At 47.1% G+C, this 19,107-nt stretch overlaps 1 protein-coding gene across 1 annotated transcript in view; it reads right to left on the reverse strand.

Annotated features, from left to right (window-relative positions):
• The window catches only part of VPS35 (VPS35 retromer complex component), a 526,314-nt gene that overhangs the window by 271,092 nt on the left and 236,115 nt on the right, over positions 1–19,107 (reverse strand). Inside the window, exon 10 of the mRNA XM_086945112.1 lies at positions 14,062–14,210. Coding sequence (XP_086801238.1) covers positions 14,062–14,210 — 149 coding nt within the window. The remainder of the gene's footprint in view (positions 1–14,061; positions 14,211–19,107) is intronic.

Here is a 19,107-nt window from a genome sequence, read left to right on the forward strand (position 1 = left end):
TTAAATTCTTCGATGCCCCCACTAGACAGCTTGTGGTCCAGGCCTCTGTACTATCCAGGATAGATTATGCCAGTGCTCTGCTAGCAGGTACGAACAAGGCAGAACTTATGCGGCTGCAACGAGTGCAGAATGCCGCCGCAAGAGCGGTATTAGGGTTGCCCAGACGTTGTTCAGTGTCCAGAGCATTGCAAACGCTCCATTGGTTGCCTGTTGCTCGGCGGATCGAGTTTAAGGTGCTCTGCCTGGCTTTTAAAATTTTGAAAGGCACGGCCCCACCTATTCTGATGAACTTACTGACCCCATATGTTCCCTCTCGATCCTTGAGATCGATGGGCCAGAATTTGTCTGTTGTTCCACGCTTTCTGCTGAGCAGGATTGGAGGCCGCTCCTTCCGAGTAGTAGCTGCTAAATTATGGAACTCTCTTCCCAGTGAAATTCGAGCTCTGGAAGATTTATTCCAGTTCAGACGTGCCATCAAAACCTTTCTTTTTAATAAAAATCCCTGATTCTGTTGCATTTTGTGATGTTGTGTATACCTTTCTTGGCGCCAGGACGCCCCTTTGCTGGGGCAGCTGTGCGCGGTACAAAAACCATTAACATAACATAATTACAATATCAAAACCAGATAAGGACCTAGTTAGCCCGGACTCATATCGACCACTGTTCCTAATAAATTTAGATGCCAAGATTTATGCCAAATTAATAACAAATAGACTGAAACCCATACTGTCTCCGATAGTTTTACCAGACCAATCGGGATTCATACCAGGGCGCTCTACAGCACACAATTTGAGAACAATATTTGGGACGTTACATTACCTGGCCCCTCATGTGCAGGTCATAGCAGCACTGTTGGACGCCACAAAAGCGTTTGACTCACTCCAATGGAGATTTATTTATTTATTTATAGAGTTTTATATAGCGCAAACTTGATCCCAAATCTGTTTGCTCTGCTGACTATATTGGGGCTTAGCCCTGTATTTATCAGACCGAATCAGCTGCTGTATTCAAACCCAACAGCGCGAGTAAGGGTGAATGGACAGATATCTGACCCTTTTGCTATTACAAGAGGGATGAGGCAGAGCTGCCCACTGTCGCCATTTTATTCGCCATTGCTACGGAGCCACTGGCTGCCAAGCTAAGGCAATATCATTCACAAAAAAGCATTGGGTTCACAACCAGAGGCCTATTAATATCTACGTATGCCGACGACATGACGATGTATCTGACTGATCCAAGGGAGAACTTTGACACGATTATGCGCGAACTGGTTGGATATGGAGGCCTGACTGGGATCCAGATTAATTGGTCGAAATCAATAATGATGATACTTACAGACTGTACATTACAGTTTGACTCGGAATTCCCGATCCGATGGGCAGAAGGGGAAACACGATATCTGGGGATTTGGATTAGTAGATCGATGCAGGAAATATGGCTAGCTAATTATAGCAAAGCGATGGTTAGGCTGGAAAGCAAAATTCAACGATGGAAGAAGCTACCACTGTCCTTAACGGGGAGAATAGCCGTTACAAAAATGAACATATTGCCTAAACTACTTTATTTGTTTGCGAACATCACCATGCCGCTGAACTCAAATTTTTTCAAACGACTACGGTCCAGTATATTAGACCTACTATGGGCGGGCAGGCAACCTCGCGTTTCCTGGAAGGTGTTGACGCTACCGTTCACGCAAGGAGGACTAGGCGCTCCCGACTTTGAACTATATGCCTACAGTGCACAGGCGCAGTTTTTTACTTTATTGGCACCACCCTACGCCATTCCAGCTGCATGTAGCGATAGAAAAAGACAGGGTTGCACCCCTTCCATTGGACACGGCTGTGTACGCGCCCTACAAGCGACCACACCAGGAAATAGATAGAGTGGAAGCTTTAAGATGGGCGTGGAAAGGTATTGCGAAGAGAGCGCAGCAAGAAGTGCTGTATGCTCCCTCTATGCCCATAGGAGACAATCCGCTGATTGGGCCATTATTGGACAAGGCAATTAAGCTAAGAGCGAAAGCGCATAAATTGGAGTTAGGTAGTGATCTATTTCCAAACTGTGAATTTTTAAGTATAACACAGATGTGTGATCCACAGGTGCCTACTGCATCTGACATGTTGCTATACTATCAAATCAGAGCGGCATACAAAGCTAGATTTGCAACATTCCCTATGGCACCACCCACACTTTTAGAATTGGAAAACATCCTACTTAATCCATCACCCTGTAAACTGATAACCCGCATATATACCATAACACAGAGAGAATATCAAATTACCAGCATAGTGTCCTAGGAGGCTTGGGAAAGAGATGCAGCCATAACGGAAGGCCAATGGCGATTCTGTTGCTCGCAGCTGGAGATGCTCTTGATAAACTATAGGCTGAGGATGATTCACTTTAATTTTCTACATAGACTGTACCGCACACCGTTGCAACTGCATCGCATGGGGCTATGTCCAGACGCGAGGTGCTGGGGATGTGGAATACAGGAGGCCACATTTGATCACTTAGCCTGGTACTGCAGACCGATATTGCAATATTGGGCAGATATATTTAAGCATATAAGGCATATAACAAACACTGAGATACCAGATACACCGCTGGTGGCACTTTTGGGTTAAGTAAAGGACGTCCCGAAGGAACACCGCAAGCTAACTGCTTTGCTTCTGCCATTAGCGAAAATACAGGTGGCCATACATTGGAAAAAGCAGACACCACCTACGATAGCAGGTTGGATAAGGGCTTTTACGTATTGTAAAGATCAACTGACAACCTTCTGGGAGTTGATGCCTGCCAGATCTAGGCCGGTTGACATTTGGGAATCATTTGCGGGATGGATGAGATCAGGTGGGGAAGACTTACAACAGGACCATTCCACATAGGAAGGGATGGAGTGGACTAAGTGGACATCATGGGAGACATGGTGGTAGCTAGACTATGGCGTAAAGTTGGGTGATTCTTGTGGAGCTGAGGAGTATGGGCATTAGGTGGGCTGATTGTGCACAATTGCATGGCGGACAGGTTTACGAATATGCAATGGGAGTGCGGATTTTTATTTTGGGAAAATGGCAGAGGATGGGGGAGGAAGGGATTTTATGGTCATGTTTGGGGTTATGTTAGTGGGGTACAGACTCAACAGGTACGAACACGTCGAGAAGCGAAATTGCCTGCTGATTGATCAACGCTGCCTGCCCGTGAGGTTGTTCGCATATAAAGCTGTGTAACATACCTCAAATAACTGCGCTGCCGGCCTCAGGGTTGTAGGCAAATGGCTGTGTACCTGAATGTACAATCAGAATAAACACTGTTTAAAACTCAAAAAAAAACTCTGCGGATCGCTCTGATGCCCTCAGGTCAAGTACGTGTTACGTAAAACTTATTAAAATAAAATATACACATCAGCTCCCATGCTTGTGCATTTGTCACTAATGCAGCGTCCATTTTGGTAGTTTGGCCTGGCAATTTTTGTACATGCATGTATCATGATACTGTAGCCTTGTTTTTAAAATATGCCATTCGAAGGATGCAGACTTCAATCTTGGGCTAGTAAATGAAAACAAAAAACTTGGGCAAAAGTGCATTTAGGAAACGGAGCTGCCAAGTTTGCCCTTACCTGGCAATCTGGGTGCAGCAAGAGCAACGTCAATCTCATCACTTCTCTGAGCCCACTGACAACCAACCAAAGGACACTATGAACCTGTGGAACCTGTGGAACTTGTGGAAGGAGGAGTGGGATGAGAGAGAGAGAGAAACCAAGACACTGGATGTCGTCACTCTTCCTGGTGTTACACCTGCTCTAAACCTTCACTGCAGCAGTGTTGATATCATAGGCAACAGTGCACTTACCATGAGGCTGCCGCCTGGCTAGGCCTTCCTCCGGGGCTCGGGATCGGCACAGGTGTTGCGTCCCCAGGCTGAACAAGGCGAGGAAGAGCGCGGCACTCAATACTGCCAGCAGCACGACCGGCTGCAGGCCGGCCCACGACAAGTACGCCGGCCTCCTTCCCGGCAGCTGCAGCGGGATCGCTCCCCTGCAAGCTCTAGGCCATAGCAAGCTTTCCGTGGGGCGGAGCGGGCTGCACGCAACTTCGTCGTCTCCAGCCCGGCGAACTCCTGGTGCCTGGGACCAACGCTCCAGCGAGCCCCCACACCGCAGCAAACGTGCCAGCAGACCCCCAGAACAGAAGAACGCACGCAGGGCCCGGGGGGCACGCCGGCCAGCCCCCTGCGATCGAAATACGTACGCTGGCCTCCCAGAGAAAGACGCAGGCTACACGAGCAGGAAGGAAGACTGCAAAAGCACAAGACAACACACCTCTCCGACAATAGCCTTTAAATCTGATTTTGTTCTGGGGCCTGTGCCAAAAAGTAAGAGAGAAATGAAAAACAATAATAACAGGAAACAGGCAGTGTGAGAGCAGAGAGAGAGGGAAGAAAAGCCACATTATTAGAACTTAATGCTTGTATCAGATAACTCAAATCATGTTTCTGCTGTCTCATTAAAATGCAGTCGGGGAAAGTGTTTTTTTTGTTTTCATTCTACACGCAGAGAAACATCTGTTGGCTTGCCACAAAAAAAAGTGAAATATTTGTTCTGTCACTGAGAAGAACTAATTTTTTGTGACTCGCATTGTTCTTTATATTATTTACACAGAGAATACTATTTCTGCTGACACGCTGTAAAAGTGCAGCACCCAAAGTTATTTTTAGTGACTTTCTGGAGGGAAGAGAACAAGTTGTTTTTGAGAACTCCACCCGAGGCGCTGGCGAGCACAAAAAAAACAGACCCACAAACCGTTTCCCTTGTGGGAGCACCATCTGTTTAAACGTTAATTACAAACAGATGTCTCCAAAGCTCGCTCCCGCAAGGGGATCGTCAAACGTGCAAGCATTACCATTGAAAGTAATGCAAAGCGTGCACGTTTTTGGGCGAAAAAGCTAATCGATTCCTAAAGGTCTTCTCCTAAGCAACGTATTCGCGCTGCATTGGCGAGACCTAAAAAGCAAGCATTCCAGCATACTGGTAGAAGATGTGCCTTTTCCGTGGGAAGAGATCTCATCTTGAAAGTGAATGGGGTTTAAACAGCGTGAAAGGTTTTAATAGATCTATAGTAAATGCATGCAGCCAGGGGAAGTTAATAAAAATAAAGGTTCCACACAAAAGCGAATGAACACTGTAATTCAGATATGGCAACAGATAAGAGCCCCCATTTAAATTGTACTTAGGAGTGGGGGTTGGCAGAGATGGGCATGCCAATGCCTTCAACCCGCAAATGTCCACAGTCTTTCTGCCCTACCCAGGGAGGCAGATGGGGGCAATAACGCCGATCTGCCCCCTGGGGGACAGAAAGCCCACTAGATGGAGTGGTGGACTCCCCGAGATGGGCATGCCAATGCCCTCACCCACGCAAATGTCCACAGTCTTTCTCCCCCCCCCTTTCCCCCCCAGAGGCAGATGGGGGCAATAGCCCCCATACTGCGCCAGGGGGGAGGGCAGAACACACACTAGGCACCAGGGATTTTTTTTTAATGTATTTAGGGGTGGGGGCATTGGCAGCCCCCAAAAAATTGCCACCGCCTTTCTGCCTCCCTCGGGAGACATATAGGGGCAATAGACCCTAATCTGAATTTGAATTTGAATTTACAGGAATTTGTATAGCGCTCGTATACCAGGCGGTTTCATGGCGCTGAAGGATGCTTAACCCAGGGCTAGGGCGATGGGGTTACTGAGGTGGGAAGGCGTGAGAAAATAAAGTCTTGAGGGCCCTGAAAAATTCAAGATAAGAGGAAATAGATCTAATGTGAAGGGGGAGCGAGTTCCAAACAGTGGGGGCAAGGACAGTGAATTTCAAACCCCCAGATTTCCTTTTTTTTAACAGAGGGACAGAAAGAAAAAATTTAGTAGAAGAGCGGAGTTCTCTGTTGGGGCAGTAAGCACTGATGGCGGAAGAAATAAAATCTGGGGCAGTCCCCGCCAAGGGATGAAAGGTGGTACAGCCCAATTTAAAGAGAGACCGTTCTTTAATGGGCTCCCCTACCCCGCCCGGTGAGCAGAAAGCCCACTAGCCACCAGGGATTTTGTTGTTTCTTTTTATACGTAAGGGGGTTGCCGAGAATGGGCGTGCTAATGCCCCCACTGCCAAAAAAAGCTTACTACCCCCGGAAGGCAGATCAGGGCAATAGCCCCTTATCTGCCTTCCCTAGGCACCAGGGATATGTTTATGGGCATGCCGGGTGAGAAGCCCCATAGGCAAGAGCCACTCATTTTTTTTAGGCACACATTTTGGCTGTTTCAGTGATATTTTCATTCTTATCTGCACCCAAACAGGAGCTGAAAACCACTAGAAACCAGGGAGAGTTTGTGTGTGTGTGAACTGGAATTTGTCTGACACTCGTACTGACCTTTGCCTGACATTTTGCTAGCGGTGTGTGTGTGGACCTGCACTTGGTCAAAGCTGTGGGAGGTCTCGCGCTTGATGACTATGTGTGTAGACTGGCGCTTGCCAAGTGGTGTGCGTGGATGAACCCTCATCTTGTGGCAGAGATCTCAGACTAGTAGGATATCAATGTACAGAACTAGACTGGTACTTCAAAGTGGTCAAAATGAAGGATTGCTTCTGACACGTTAAGGTCGCAAAGTCGATTTTGTATGGATTTTTGAGCCAACCTTAAAATAAGGCAATTGCACCTTGGGTTTAAATAGGTAAAGGTGGCTATGCATATAGCACACACTACAACTCAGGCTTTTGCCACCCAGGTGGCCCCAAGAAAGGGAATTCCCAAAGTATATCACTGGAATTAGACTATGCACAAATAGTGGTTTATTATTTAAGAACCAAGGGCCTGATTTATATGATGGAAAAAAAAGAGTACTCCACGGCAACAACCATGAAAAACGTGGCACTAAGGATCATTAAATCGTTTAAATTACCCCCAGCCTAAATTTACATCAGTCCCAAAGCCCTAGTTTTCACAAGTGAATCAGTTTCTAAGGATTTCTTTCCAACCGCAAACTGAAAGCCTATGGCTCTTTGCAGAATGCAAACAGAGGAGAGATGCATGAAACCGGTCACCAAACCTAAGCAGATTGTCTCCTTATGTATAAAGGACACATATATGTTCCCCAAAGTACGTGCATGAATTTTAAAAAATGGTTTATGGAGGATGAAGAACAATCCTTAAGAGTGCAGAAAAATAGGAATAACTGAGCAATGCCAAAATGAAGCAGGGAGGTCGTAGCAGAGCAGGCTTAACCATCTAGAAGAAGAACATCTGTGCATTGAAGAGGAATATGGGGCTGTATGCAAGAGAAAGAACACAAGGAGATAATGGACGGAGCACTGAAACTTTTCAGACACTCACCCCCAGTCATAAATCTGGGTTGAATCCATAATTGTTCTTTAGCTCACTTCGCCACCTCAGTTCAGACCCAGCTATATGCAAAGCAGTCTTGACCCTGTGCCTCATGGGAACAGTCCAGCCTGAACAGCCAAGCTAGGTCTTCTCTGAACAGAAAACAAGCATCCTGGGACCGGTTTCGGGGTAACACCCCTTATCATCTAGCTTGGATCCAGTGGTAAAGTGAGCAAGGGACCCATGTCTGGGCATACCTTGCCAACTTAGGGCGAACAAAGCAAACACAAGGAGATGATGGACGGAGCGCTGAAACTTGGATGCAAGAGTACCTGTAAAGTAGTTGTGTGACTCCAAAACCTGCACATCTGCACTATCACACTGTCTGATATCGAGGGTGGCCACGACCAGCAGGGAAATGTTGTCCTTGGAGCCCATCCACGCCTGCTATGAACTGCACTGGAACCCAAGAAGGGGGTACCTGCGGTGAGGTGCTCAGCTCCCTACTGACCTGGGGCGCAAACTGGAGAGTGGTGCTTGGGCCGTGCGGTGGTCGGCCCAAGATGGCAGACGGCGTTGCTGTTGAGGGCCTGCGGCATTCAAGGCGAACCTAGGCTGGGACATCTATACCCCCTAGGCTGGCATGTTTGCCCTGCGGTCGGCCTGTTACTTCCCTGCTGGGAGGTGCTGGAGGTAAGGTGATGTGGGGGCAGGAGTGTCCTGAGCTGTGCGGCGCCTGTTGATCTCGTGGATGGACCGGGACGTGACCAGTCGGAATCTCCCTTCCTGAACTGGTGGCTTGGTTGAGGAAGTTAGTGCTCTCTGGGTGAAGATGGCTGCCATGTTGGGCTGCGAGCTGGAGACATGATGCCTGGGCAGCTGGGACTGGCTCTGGGGAATGTGGCAAGTTCTGCACCGGCCTGCTGGAGCCTGGGCGGCTGAGCCACATCACAGGGGGTCCTGAGGATCACTGTAGGGGTCAGCTGGTGGTCTCCTGAGGACTGGGGCAAGAATGGTGCTGACACCCTCCCCTTTGGTGGTGGCCCCGTTTCAGCCGCATGCTGTTCTGGCCCTGGCTTCCGACATGGAGGCCTGCTCTGCTTCCCCTTTTCACATGTGTGGACACTGCTGATGCTGCCCCCCTCTGGCCTGAACATTTGGGTTGCCTGCCCCTACATGGAGCCTACCCCTCCCTTGGCTAAATGAAGAGGGTTGTGGGCTACACCAGAACGACCAGGGAGCTGGGGGCCTTCAGTTGGGCCCAGACTGTTGTCCCCCATATGTGTAGGAAACACAGCTTTAGGAGGCGGGACAATGCACACAGGGCATGGCCCCCAGACAAACTGGATCGCATCTTGGACGCAATAACTGCCACAAAGGAGTCCCTAGAAGAAGAAGAAAAAAATATTTGAGCAGGTGGCGATCAACATGAATCTTCTCTTTGATGACCCCAGCAGGCTGGCTGACAAGGTGAATACTGCAGAGAATACACTACAGGTTGTGGAACAGACAGTTGGCGAGCTTAAAAAGCAGGTAGCATCCCTTGCTGAGCAAGTGGATATGTGGGATAGGAGAGCAGAGGCTGCATAGGGAAGGAGCAGACGCCATAATGTGCGAGTGGTGGGTCTTCCTGAGGGGGGCTGAAGGTAATGACATGGTGAAATACATGGATGCCTGTATTCGAACTATGGTGCCCCCCCGGGTCTCTCTCCGTTCTTTTTCCTAGAATGAGCATACCGGGTGCTGGGCGGCCTCCACCGCTGGAGATGCCTCTGCACCCTGTGGTGGTCAAACTGCTTAATTACAGGGTGTAGGATACTCTGAGTGGCTGCCTCCTTTCAGTTGCCAACAGTCTAGTTGTCATCTTCCTGGACTACAAGCTGAGTGTCCAACATAAAAGGGCCACGCTTTGGAGGCGAAACAGATTTGGGCCTGTAGTATATATGTTGCTATCCCTTGCCTGCCTCAAGCTCACTGTTGAGGATTACTCATTGTTTTTCAATATCCCTGAGGAGATATGGGCCTGGATTTGATCAGAATCGGAGAGGGTCATCTGGGGCCCCTCCTTGCCACCTGCCCCGATCGCAGAGGAGTTAGTGAGGCTGACGGGTGTGGTCTGTAGGTAGTCTGACGACCTGGACAAAGATGGACCTCAGCAGGGTGGTTGGCTTGTAGGGGGTTAGTCACCTCAGTAGCCCTTGAGAAACAACGAGAAATAGAGACTCTGCTTTGTCTTGAGCGAACACAGACTCAAACTCAACCTCGGAGGATGCGCACTTGACACCACGTATGGTGGATGATATCTAGACTGTTTTGCTCTTCTGGTGCCCTTCCCCTATCCAGATGCATTCTTCTGTGATTTGTGCTGAATGGAGGCGTTGATGGACTTTGGCCCTGCATATGTGACAAGAGCAGGGAACCAAACATTGGACTGACTATTGCGGTGGGATCAAGTGGTGGCCTTCTGGCCGACTACCCCACCCCTGCTGATGTCCCACAGAATGTCCTTGCAGAGCTGTATCCAGATTGTTGGGTTTTGGGCATCAGTGTGCCTTGGGAGGTGGGTGTTCGGGTATGGTTGATCAAGTTTGTTGGGCATCTGGGGTTCTGGTTGTTGCATGCTAGTGCTGTACTCATACCAGTGGGTCGGTAGCTGGCGCCTATCGGCATCCTTGTTTTACCGGGGGGGTGGGGGGGGCCTGCTTCCTGACTTGGTGGTCGGGTGGCATGACCGCTAACATTTACTGTATGGCTTCTTTGACACCTACCTACACCATTCTCACATGGAATGTTAGGGGGATGCACTCTGCTCGTATATACTCTTATTTGAGGAGGCAGGAGTCTATTTTTCCCTTCTTTAGGAAACGCATTTAGCGGGCAGTGAAGTCTCTAGTCTGCAGCAACAGTGGAGAGGCCAGGTGTATGCTGCTGGCTATTCCGCTTTTGCACAGGGCTCGCTCATTTGAATTCAGCCTAGGGTTCCATTCTGACGCACCTCACAGAGGATAAAGACAGCAGGTTCAAGCTTAAGCAGGGTACTCTGGACGGCACATTGATTTGAGCTTGGCAGCATTTATTTCCCTAATGTGAATCAAATTGCATTAATAGACTTTTTTAGCCCAGAATTTGGACTCCAATACACATTCGGTCAGGGTATTGGGTGGAGACTAGAACTGTGTGGCAGACTTCTCTCATGACTGCTCTACCAACCACCCCCCCTTCTCCATTCCCCAACCAGGAGGATAGCCAAGCTCTTCCAGGAGTGGGTGGCTCACTGGGAATTACTCAACCTTTGGATGCATAGACAGAGATTGACAAGGCAATACTGGTTTTACTCCCAGTAGCATGACTTGCATGCCCACCTGACAAATTGCTCGTCCCTCCCATAGAGGCAGTGCGGTCCCCCAGGCTGAATACTTGGCATATACCTTCTCCGACCACAAACCACTCCTGATGCATTTAGGCTGAGAGAAGAAGCTAGCTCCGATCATGGAGACTTCGCCCAGAGCTGTTGCATGACCCGGCGTTCCAGGATTCCCCTGTGAACGTACTTTCACCATAATCTATCTGCAGCGCACACTTTCACAGTTTGGGAAGCCATTAAAGTGGCAATTCGGGGGCACTGTCTGAGCACACAGGTTGGGGTTCTGAAATTACTGGAGACTGAGCTTACCCGCTTTGAGAATACTCTGCATGAGTTGAAGACCAGGATCCGAATGGACCCGGTCTGGCGGCTGCACCTCTTAAAAGCAGAGACACAAAAGTGGCGGCGATGTAGCACTTAGAGCTCTTCTCCTACAAGGTACATGTGGAGAGGATGCACTCTTGAGGAGAGTAATGCGGGCAGGCTTTTGTCATGGCTTATAGCACTGGATCGCCTGACTGGCACAGTGCAGGCTATCTGGGACATTGCACAGTTAGCCATTCATGGCATGTCTGTTGAGCTTTATAGAAAAGTCTATAGTGCAGCGGGTCTGGCTTAATGACCCATCATTGCCAGCCTTTTAGACAGGACAGCTCTTTCCATGCTGTTGGACAATCTCCACCGGTTGTTGGGGCGACCAGTAGAGGATTACAAAGCCAGAGATAAGGGGTGCCATGAAGGTGCTGGCCACGGGAAGAGTCCAGGCATTGACAGTCTCCCAGCTGAGTTCTATCAGCTGTATGAGTCTCTCCTTGCCCCCTAATTTGGTGGACCTGTATGAGGTTGCTTGGGAGACATGTACCATACCCTCGACCAGCAGAGTAGCTCAGTTGACATCCTTACCCAAGCCCCCCGAAAGAACCCGGATGAGACTTCCTCCTACCGGTCTCTGTTGATCCACATACACCTTAATTGGTTTACCCCACACGGCAACACTTCTTTGAATATCAGGTACCTCCCCCAGGTGCTCAACAAAACACCCTGGGAAACCTATCTCGACGTGGTTGTTCTCTCTGTGAATCTAAGAAAAGCCTTTGACACATTGCAATTTCGTTATATGTGGGCAGTGATGTGTTGCATGAATCTAGGGCCTCAATGGCTCACACTATTGTATACTGAGGCCCATTTGAGTGAAAACGGGGCGGAATATTTCAGGCCCTCTCGAGATATGCATGGGCACCAGGAAGGTCGTGCTTTATCCCCCTTGTTTGCGATCACCACAGAGCCCTTTGCAAGCATCATCAGGGTGGGGGCAGAGGAATCCCACTGCACGACAGAGAATAAGCCATTTCCCTCTACGAAGACTTCATGCTCTTATTTCCGTGCAATCCAGTGCCAGGGATCCCATGGTGTGCTTTCCTGTTGCACCATTTGGGCAAGGCAATGGGCCTAGTCATGAATTTGGATACAGCTTGTATCTTTCCAGTGTGTGGGGACAGCGTCGGACTTCCGCTGTTAATGCAGGCCCATGGTGTCCTGTTAGAGCCCTAGGTGCTCCAATATCTTGGGGTGAAAATACCACAGTGAATTGGATAGCACAGATGACAACCTTGGAGGAGTGCTCCGGTCGCTGCGGAGCAGTGTCATATTTTGTCAATCGCAAAGGCTTCCCATAATGGTGAGAATAGCGCTCACTACGTTGATTCTCTTGCATAGGGTGCTATATTTTTTGTGAACCTCCAGCTGTGGATCCCCAAGTCCTGGTTCCACACACTAGACACCTTGGTGCAGGAGTTTATATGAGATGGGAGCAGATGTAGAGCCTCTTTCCACTGTCCGACTAAGGAGGGGACCTCAGAGTCATGGCTCAGATTCAGTTTTAAGCCAAATGGCTGCAATGTCTCCATCAGGAGAAACTGGGATGCTATGGCACCCTACACAGTGAGGGAGGATTGATGTCCCGTTCAGTGGGAGGGCATCTAGCCATCGGCCCTCTCCCTAAATTCGTTGTGGAAAGCCTGGGGTAGCTGGAAGTAATTCAGTACGTTTGAGGGATGCTCCTGGCCCTATGGCCCGGTGGTCCCCTTGTATGGTATTCCCGCCTCCAGAGGTAGATGCTCTTAATGGGGAGAAGGCATGCCACTTGGACGGCAGCGGACCTAACTATGGTTGGGGATTGTTTTCACAAGGGTAGCTTGCGGCCACCGATGAAGCTGGTGGCAGATGCCGGTCTGCCTGCCTCACAATTCCTGACATTTGCGGCCATGACTCATGTGCTGGGACAGACCGAGCTTCAGACGTACAAGGTGCTGCAAATTGCCCTTACATTTGAAAGGGGAAAATTGGTCTCCTGGTTTTACAAGCTGGCTTTACTCCAGACCCAAGCCGATGTGGAGTGGCTTCGGGTGTAGTGGGGGACACTGCGTTAGTTAAGAACATAAATGACCTGGACTGGGCCATGGCATTGGAGCAGGTACATGCAGTTGGCGTTATACCAGGTTTTGTTATACCCAGGTCAATTACCTTCATATGACATATCTTACTCCACAAAGGATTAATACACTGTGGGGTAGGATTATTAACGAGTGTCCCCGTTGCCACAAGGTGAATGCTGAAATCTTAAAATGACTTGGTCTTTTCCTCGGGGTAGCTAGCTTCTGCGGGAAGGTCCCAATATATCTGGAGCATACATTGACCCAGTCAGCCCTCCTACAGTTAGAGGTGTCCCTTTTTTGGCCTGTTCCTTAGGGTAGTAAGCGGGAGGAGTGGGTGCTCAGTTTTTGGGTCAGGCCAGGTGGACTCTAGCCATGCACTAGAGATTGCCAGGGGGTCTCCCCATTGTAAGTGGGACGTTGAGCGGTGGTCGCTAGCTGGGAACTCTGTTTTACGCTATAAGGAAAGATGTGGCCTGTGGAACCAAACTCTTGCTGTTGACCAGTCAATGACATTGCCAGCCTTTGTAGGGCAGGAGATGTATGACAGAAAGCCTGGTAGCTCTAAGCCCAGAGTTTAGCTAAGTAGGGAGCTGGATATTACTGACCATGCCAACAAGAATTGAATGTGTACACCTGTTGACCACTATATGTGTGTCCAGGTTTGCCTTGTTGCCTTTGGATGTGTTGTTGTGCAGGACTGCATTTTGCTTATTGGAGACCTTTGCTTGCACATCTAATAATGTTAAGATGCTGTTTGTCCTTAATGCTAAATTATATAAATGCCAAAAACAAAGTTAAAAAAACAACAAAAACACACATAATCAGACATGCATAAAACATTACTCAAGAAGCAACTTCCCAGTAAGCACAAAACGTTCAAAACTAAGAATAAAATGCTTCACTTACTGTTCCAGATTGAGTTTATTAAATATTTCCACTGTGGTCTCTAGAACTTTGTCCACATAGTCAACACGATCTGGATAGCACTTCATGGCTAAATTAATCAGCGACACTTGTAATGACACTACATCTTCTGAAGGCATATCTTGTCTAGACTGGAATGGAGAGACAAATAATGAAGTAAGTATTCCTACAAAATACGTAAAACATATCTGAAACTTGTGAAACATTCATTCTCCCTGTACTAAATTTTCCATTTGGGAACGAAATGAAATTACAGAGATCGCTTTCTGCAAATACCCATGACATTTTACCAAATAGCTCTATAAACAAAATTCAACCTTCTTTCTCAAAGGATAAGAAAAAGAATCTAAAATTCCACACCATGTTTTTCATTGTGAAAGATTACAAACAACCTTTCTGTGAGTATGGCTCAATCAAAATGTTCTGACCAGCCTGCTGAGCCTAAGTTCAAAATGGGGCATCTTATAGCTAAGCAATAAAGAATAACTAGATTGGTCACATCTCTATTTGGATGGTAGTCACTGTATAAAAGTGCAATGCTGTCTAACCACTTGGCAATGAACAATGCATTGAAAGTAATAATTAGTCAATGGGCATAGCTGTTGTTCTGTTTTGTACATCATAACAGAAGTTTAAGTCCTGCTAGAAACTCCTTGTTGAAAGTGGGCTGAGTCTCTACTTCAAAAGACAGTCTGTGCTCACTATGGAAATGGCTACTATCTTCTAATAAGTTAATTTAAAATAGGGGGTTAAATACTATAGCCTTGCGATAAAAATGTAATACTTGGGGTATTCAAGGTCAAATGAGTGTTCAGAAAGAACAGTAGCACTTCCTTTGAAGTCTGGCTGTTTTAAATTCCTGTGAACTCTAGGTCCTTCGTTATCAGCAAGAAAAGATGAATACCACTCCTGCAGCTGAGGAGCTTAGCCAGACTGGTAGTATTACCAAATAGAAAAACTGTAACTAAAACCTTACCAGTCAAACTGGTATAAAACAGCAAAAAGTCCTCTTTACCAGCTAACTGGTAAATTCCAAGTCTGACAGGATACAAGATGTCCATACTTGAGGCATTTTTGCCAAGAAGAGAGGTTGCCAATAGTGAAAAATTGAGTTTTTTAAAGTCCGGTAATTAGACCGCTTTAGATGTTTTATCACTCATGTTCTCAAAAAATTCATAAATGAAAACATACAACACACAGGGGCTTTGGATGAGCCCTCTATATCTACTGTCATACACATCTTGCTTCAGGCCACCACAAAATTCAAGCAGGGCAGTGGGTCAGCCCACTTCATCTACTAAGTTCTTGCACAGTGAGTGCCGGCCTTTTCCAAAGCACATGTGCAATTCTGCCTATTAAGAAGCGCACTTCAGTGCCATCGCTGGCTTGTCAATGTTTTTTAGGTCGAGTTTACTCGAACCTATTGCTGTCCATCCAAAAGCTGACTTTTTATGATCCGGATTTGGCCTCAGGCATTCACCCGAGCAGCATTTCTCCTCCCCTTACCATTTGCTCCTGCCTCCGGGAGCTTCAAAGGGATCTGCTTCACACTTCACGCGCGCCGTGACTCACATTTCTCCTTCCTTCGTGCCCAGCCCCCCCTCCCAGCGCTGCCTTGTCTATCTTTTCAAATTCCTTCCTAACCTGTTAATTTTGCCTTCCTTACTCTATAACTCTTCCCTGCAGGAGGGGCAGCCCAGCCTCGATGCTGCTCATCTACGGAGTAATCTCTGCTTGTGACTTTTCTCTTTTATTTCTGGCAACATGGTGAATCGTTAATCAGTATTACAACTCGGGCGAGACATGCCTGCTCTCACATAGGATCAGTATTGTTAAACAGCTGAGAAATGCTGCTGTCCGTATGTCATGACTACAGTAGCCCAGCAGAAACACGTGTGTATTTCCAACCTATTCTTGAATTGCCAATGCTTGTTAGAATGTATTGTGACTAAGAAGGGTGTTCTACAATGTGCTTTCAGAAACTACTGTTTTATAGCGCTGTAGGGCTTTGTCATTTTCGTTTTGGGACTAATTTGGCTTTTTTTTTTCTAAACGCCACGTTGCCCACTTCACTGGCCGCTATGCGCATATATTTAATATGCATGGGTGCCATGGCGCCCACTTTCATCATTAAGAACAACCCTCCCACCTCCAACACAGCATGGACGCGCACAGCAGCGTTGTCACTTTGAATCCCTTGTTAAAGTTGTTTGCTTTTCCTCTCTTGCTTTGCATTAAGAGCCTTCCCCCCTTCCCACTCGTCGCAAACACAACCTTTCCCTTAATGAGGCGGCAATGCCTCTTCAATACTCACTCCTCCTCCGCACCATTTGCTGCTCTGCCCGACCTCCTCCCTCCACCCCCAGAGTTCTCCCCGCTCCGCCATGGCACAAATCCGCCTTCACTTTGTAAGTTCACATATTGTTAATTAATCACACTTTTTTAATCAGTTCAGTTGCATTTCTGTATAGTGTCTTTGGTTGTGCGTGTTTGTGTCTGATGCTTATTGGTTTGCGTGTGTGAGAGACTGTGTGCACACGTGTGTGTCTGTGTTTGGGGTGAGCCTCACTCTTGTTACTTGTTTGATATGTTCCTTAACGGTCACCATCCTTACCTCTGCCCGCATTCACCCTTGAAAGACTCCTGTTGCTAAGTGACAACTGGCACTGCCCGCATTTTCACCTTCTGCCTTGTAATAGGGAAGAAACCATTTGCAGCTGTAAGCAGCCGAGCTCTGTATTTCTGATGCAGAAATGATTGTTTCTCGGCAGGCTATTAAAAAAGCTAAAGCCTGCACATCTCCGCCGAATACAGGAGCTCATAATGGGCAAGATCATAAAATGGGCGAGATTATAAATCTCGGTCTATTGTCCCTTCTCCGATTTGCATATTTGCATATATGCTACATGGGGAGAAATGAAATAGTGGATTTCACTGGTCCTGGTGGCAGCACCTTAGGAGAAACTATTGTTAATGAATGACCCCAGGACTCGTGTTTGTTAATGTTGGCACACTTGTCTGAGGTGTAGGTAAGTTAACAACATTGTGAATACTTCTCTGTGGCGCTACTTAGCTCGCTTCCTTCATTCGGCAGCTCATTTCGCTGAGCTTGAGAATGAGGCTTGAAAGACCCCAAAAGGACATCTGAAGAAATATGACTGGCTAAATCACACACTGTAAGCTCCGCTATTGCTAATTATGTGGGCTGTGGTTAGGAAATAACGGCTACAATGCCCTTTGAATCGGCCGTTTATCACCAGCCGCGTCTGTCAAGCAGAATTATGTAGTGTTTGGTAGGTCTCCACACACAACATATATCTTGTTTTATCTTGGAATCATCATGCGTTAACTAGAGATTAGTTGTTTTTTAAAAATGTGCTTCTTAGAAACGTTGGCAACTGAAGCACTATTCTAGAAATTGCAGTGTTTGCTGCTCATGTTGTGACGTTTGCTTTGTCTGTAATGCAGGATATTATTATAAAAAGAATGTAGGCCCTTAGAAGCAAAGCTTTTATAATGCAATTTGACCCTGATGTAATCATCAGGTGGGTTATTATTTTGTTCTTTCTGATAAGATGTTCAACTGCATCAAGGGTTAAAAAAAAGCACTTATAATACGTGCTCAATTGAGAGCTTGTCGGTCTATGTGGCTTTTTAATATGCTAACGTGTGTAGGCCCTTCTTATTCTCTAGTTGTATCATTATTTCCTTTTACGTTTAACAATGTACATATGTATACACTGCACCACGTTGTCTGTTCGAGACAATGCTAAACTCTAAAACAAAACATTTTGATCACGGTTTACATAAAAATGTTTTTTTCTACGTTGCGTAGGTGGGGTGCGATGGAGCTGCTTGCTTTGTTGAAGACGTGGTGCGGGAATGTGTTTGACAGAGAGCCAGAGTGGATTGTGCTCATGGTCTTGATGGTGTCATTGACGATCACGCTGGTCCAGGCTAGCAAGGGGATATGGTCGATGGTGTGCGAGGGTCTGTTGTGTTGCTGTCTGTTGGGGCTGTCTGGGTGTTGAAGCTATCTAAACACAGGATGGAGTTGCTTCACTTGCCATCAATATTCTGAAGTGTCAAACCTCTAGTCACAATACATTCAGAAATCCTACAGATTGCCAACTATGAACAGCACTTCTACTTCCTGAAATCAAAAGAATTCATCCCAGCTTTCCAGTGACATAGGTGGGTCAAAATGGAGCGCAAGTAAAACCAACAGAATAACAAGTCACTCTGAAAACTTAGCAACTGGTCTGCAATTAATTTATTGATCACAAACTCTTCCAAACACTTTGTGTTCTGGAATGCCAACAAAACGAACATTGGAACTGGTGTGAGTGATTTTCAAAGGCCTCCAGCTTAAGCGCTAAGTCTTTACAATGTGTAACCCCACCTGCGAGTCTCGGACATCTGACAACTGCATCTTCAGTTGATTCACTCCGGTGGTAAAGGATTTCAATTTGGCATCAATACTAATAATCATTTTCTGACTAAGCGAGGCAGCAGTTGCCGCTTGCAAGAGTTCGATGTCTGGGATTTTAGAGAGTATTGCCTTCAGTTTAAAGCTGCTAGGAAGGTATCAAACCAGAATCAGGGTTTAACAGTAACAGCTGAGTATCTACCAAGAAATGCATTAAGTAGTAAGGGAAATCTCATCTGGATTAAAGTGAAGGTCTTGTATGGTTGCCAAAACCAACAGAGCTTTACTTAGGGCTCCTAGAAAAGCATTGCTTCTATAACACTGGTAACAGACGGGAAATATTAGCAAATGCTCCCTGGGTATGTATCAGCACCACTCAGTGCCAATACATACCCAGTAACCTGTTACTGACTCGCAAAATAGGTTTTGAGAGTTGCTATTAGGAAGTGGCATGCCAAGGGGATCCCTTCCTAAAAGTGAGTCGCAGGGGGGTGTAAGACTGTTTTGCAATCACATTTACCACCAATGTCAAATTGGTGGCAAGCCAGTCGCAAGCTGGAAAGGGTCCCCATGGGACCCCTTCCGCTTTGTGATTGGCA

The sequence above is a fragment of the Lissotriton vulgaris genome, chromosome 12 (assembly GCF_964263255.1).
Source record: "Lissotriton vulgaris chromosome 12, aLisVul1.2, whole genome shotgun sequence".
NCBI classification, from domain to species: Eukaryota; Metazoa; Chordata; class Amphibia; order Caudata; family Salamandridae; genus Lissotriton; species Lissotriton vulgaris.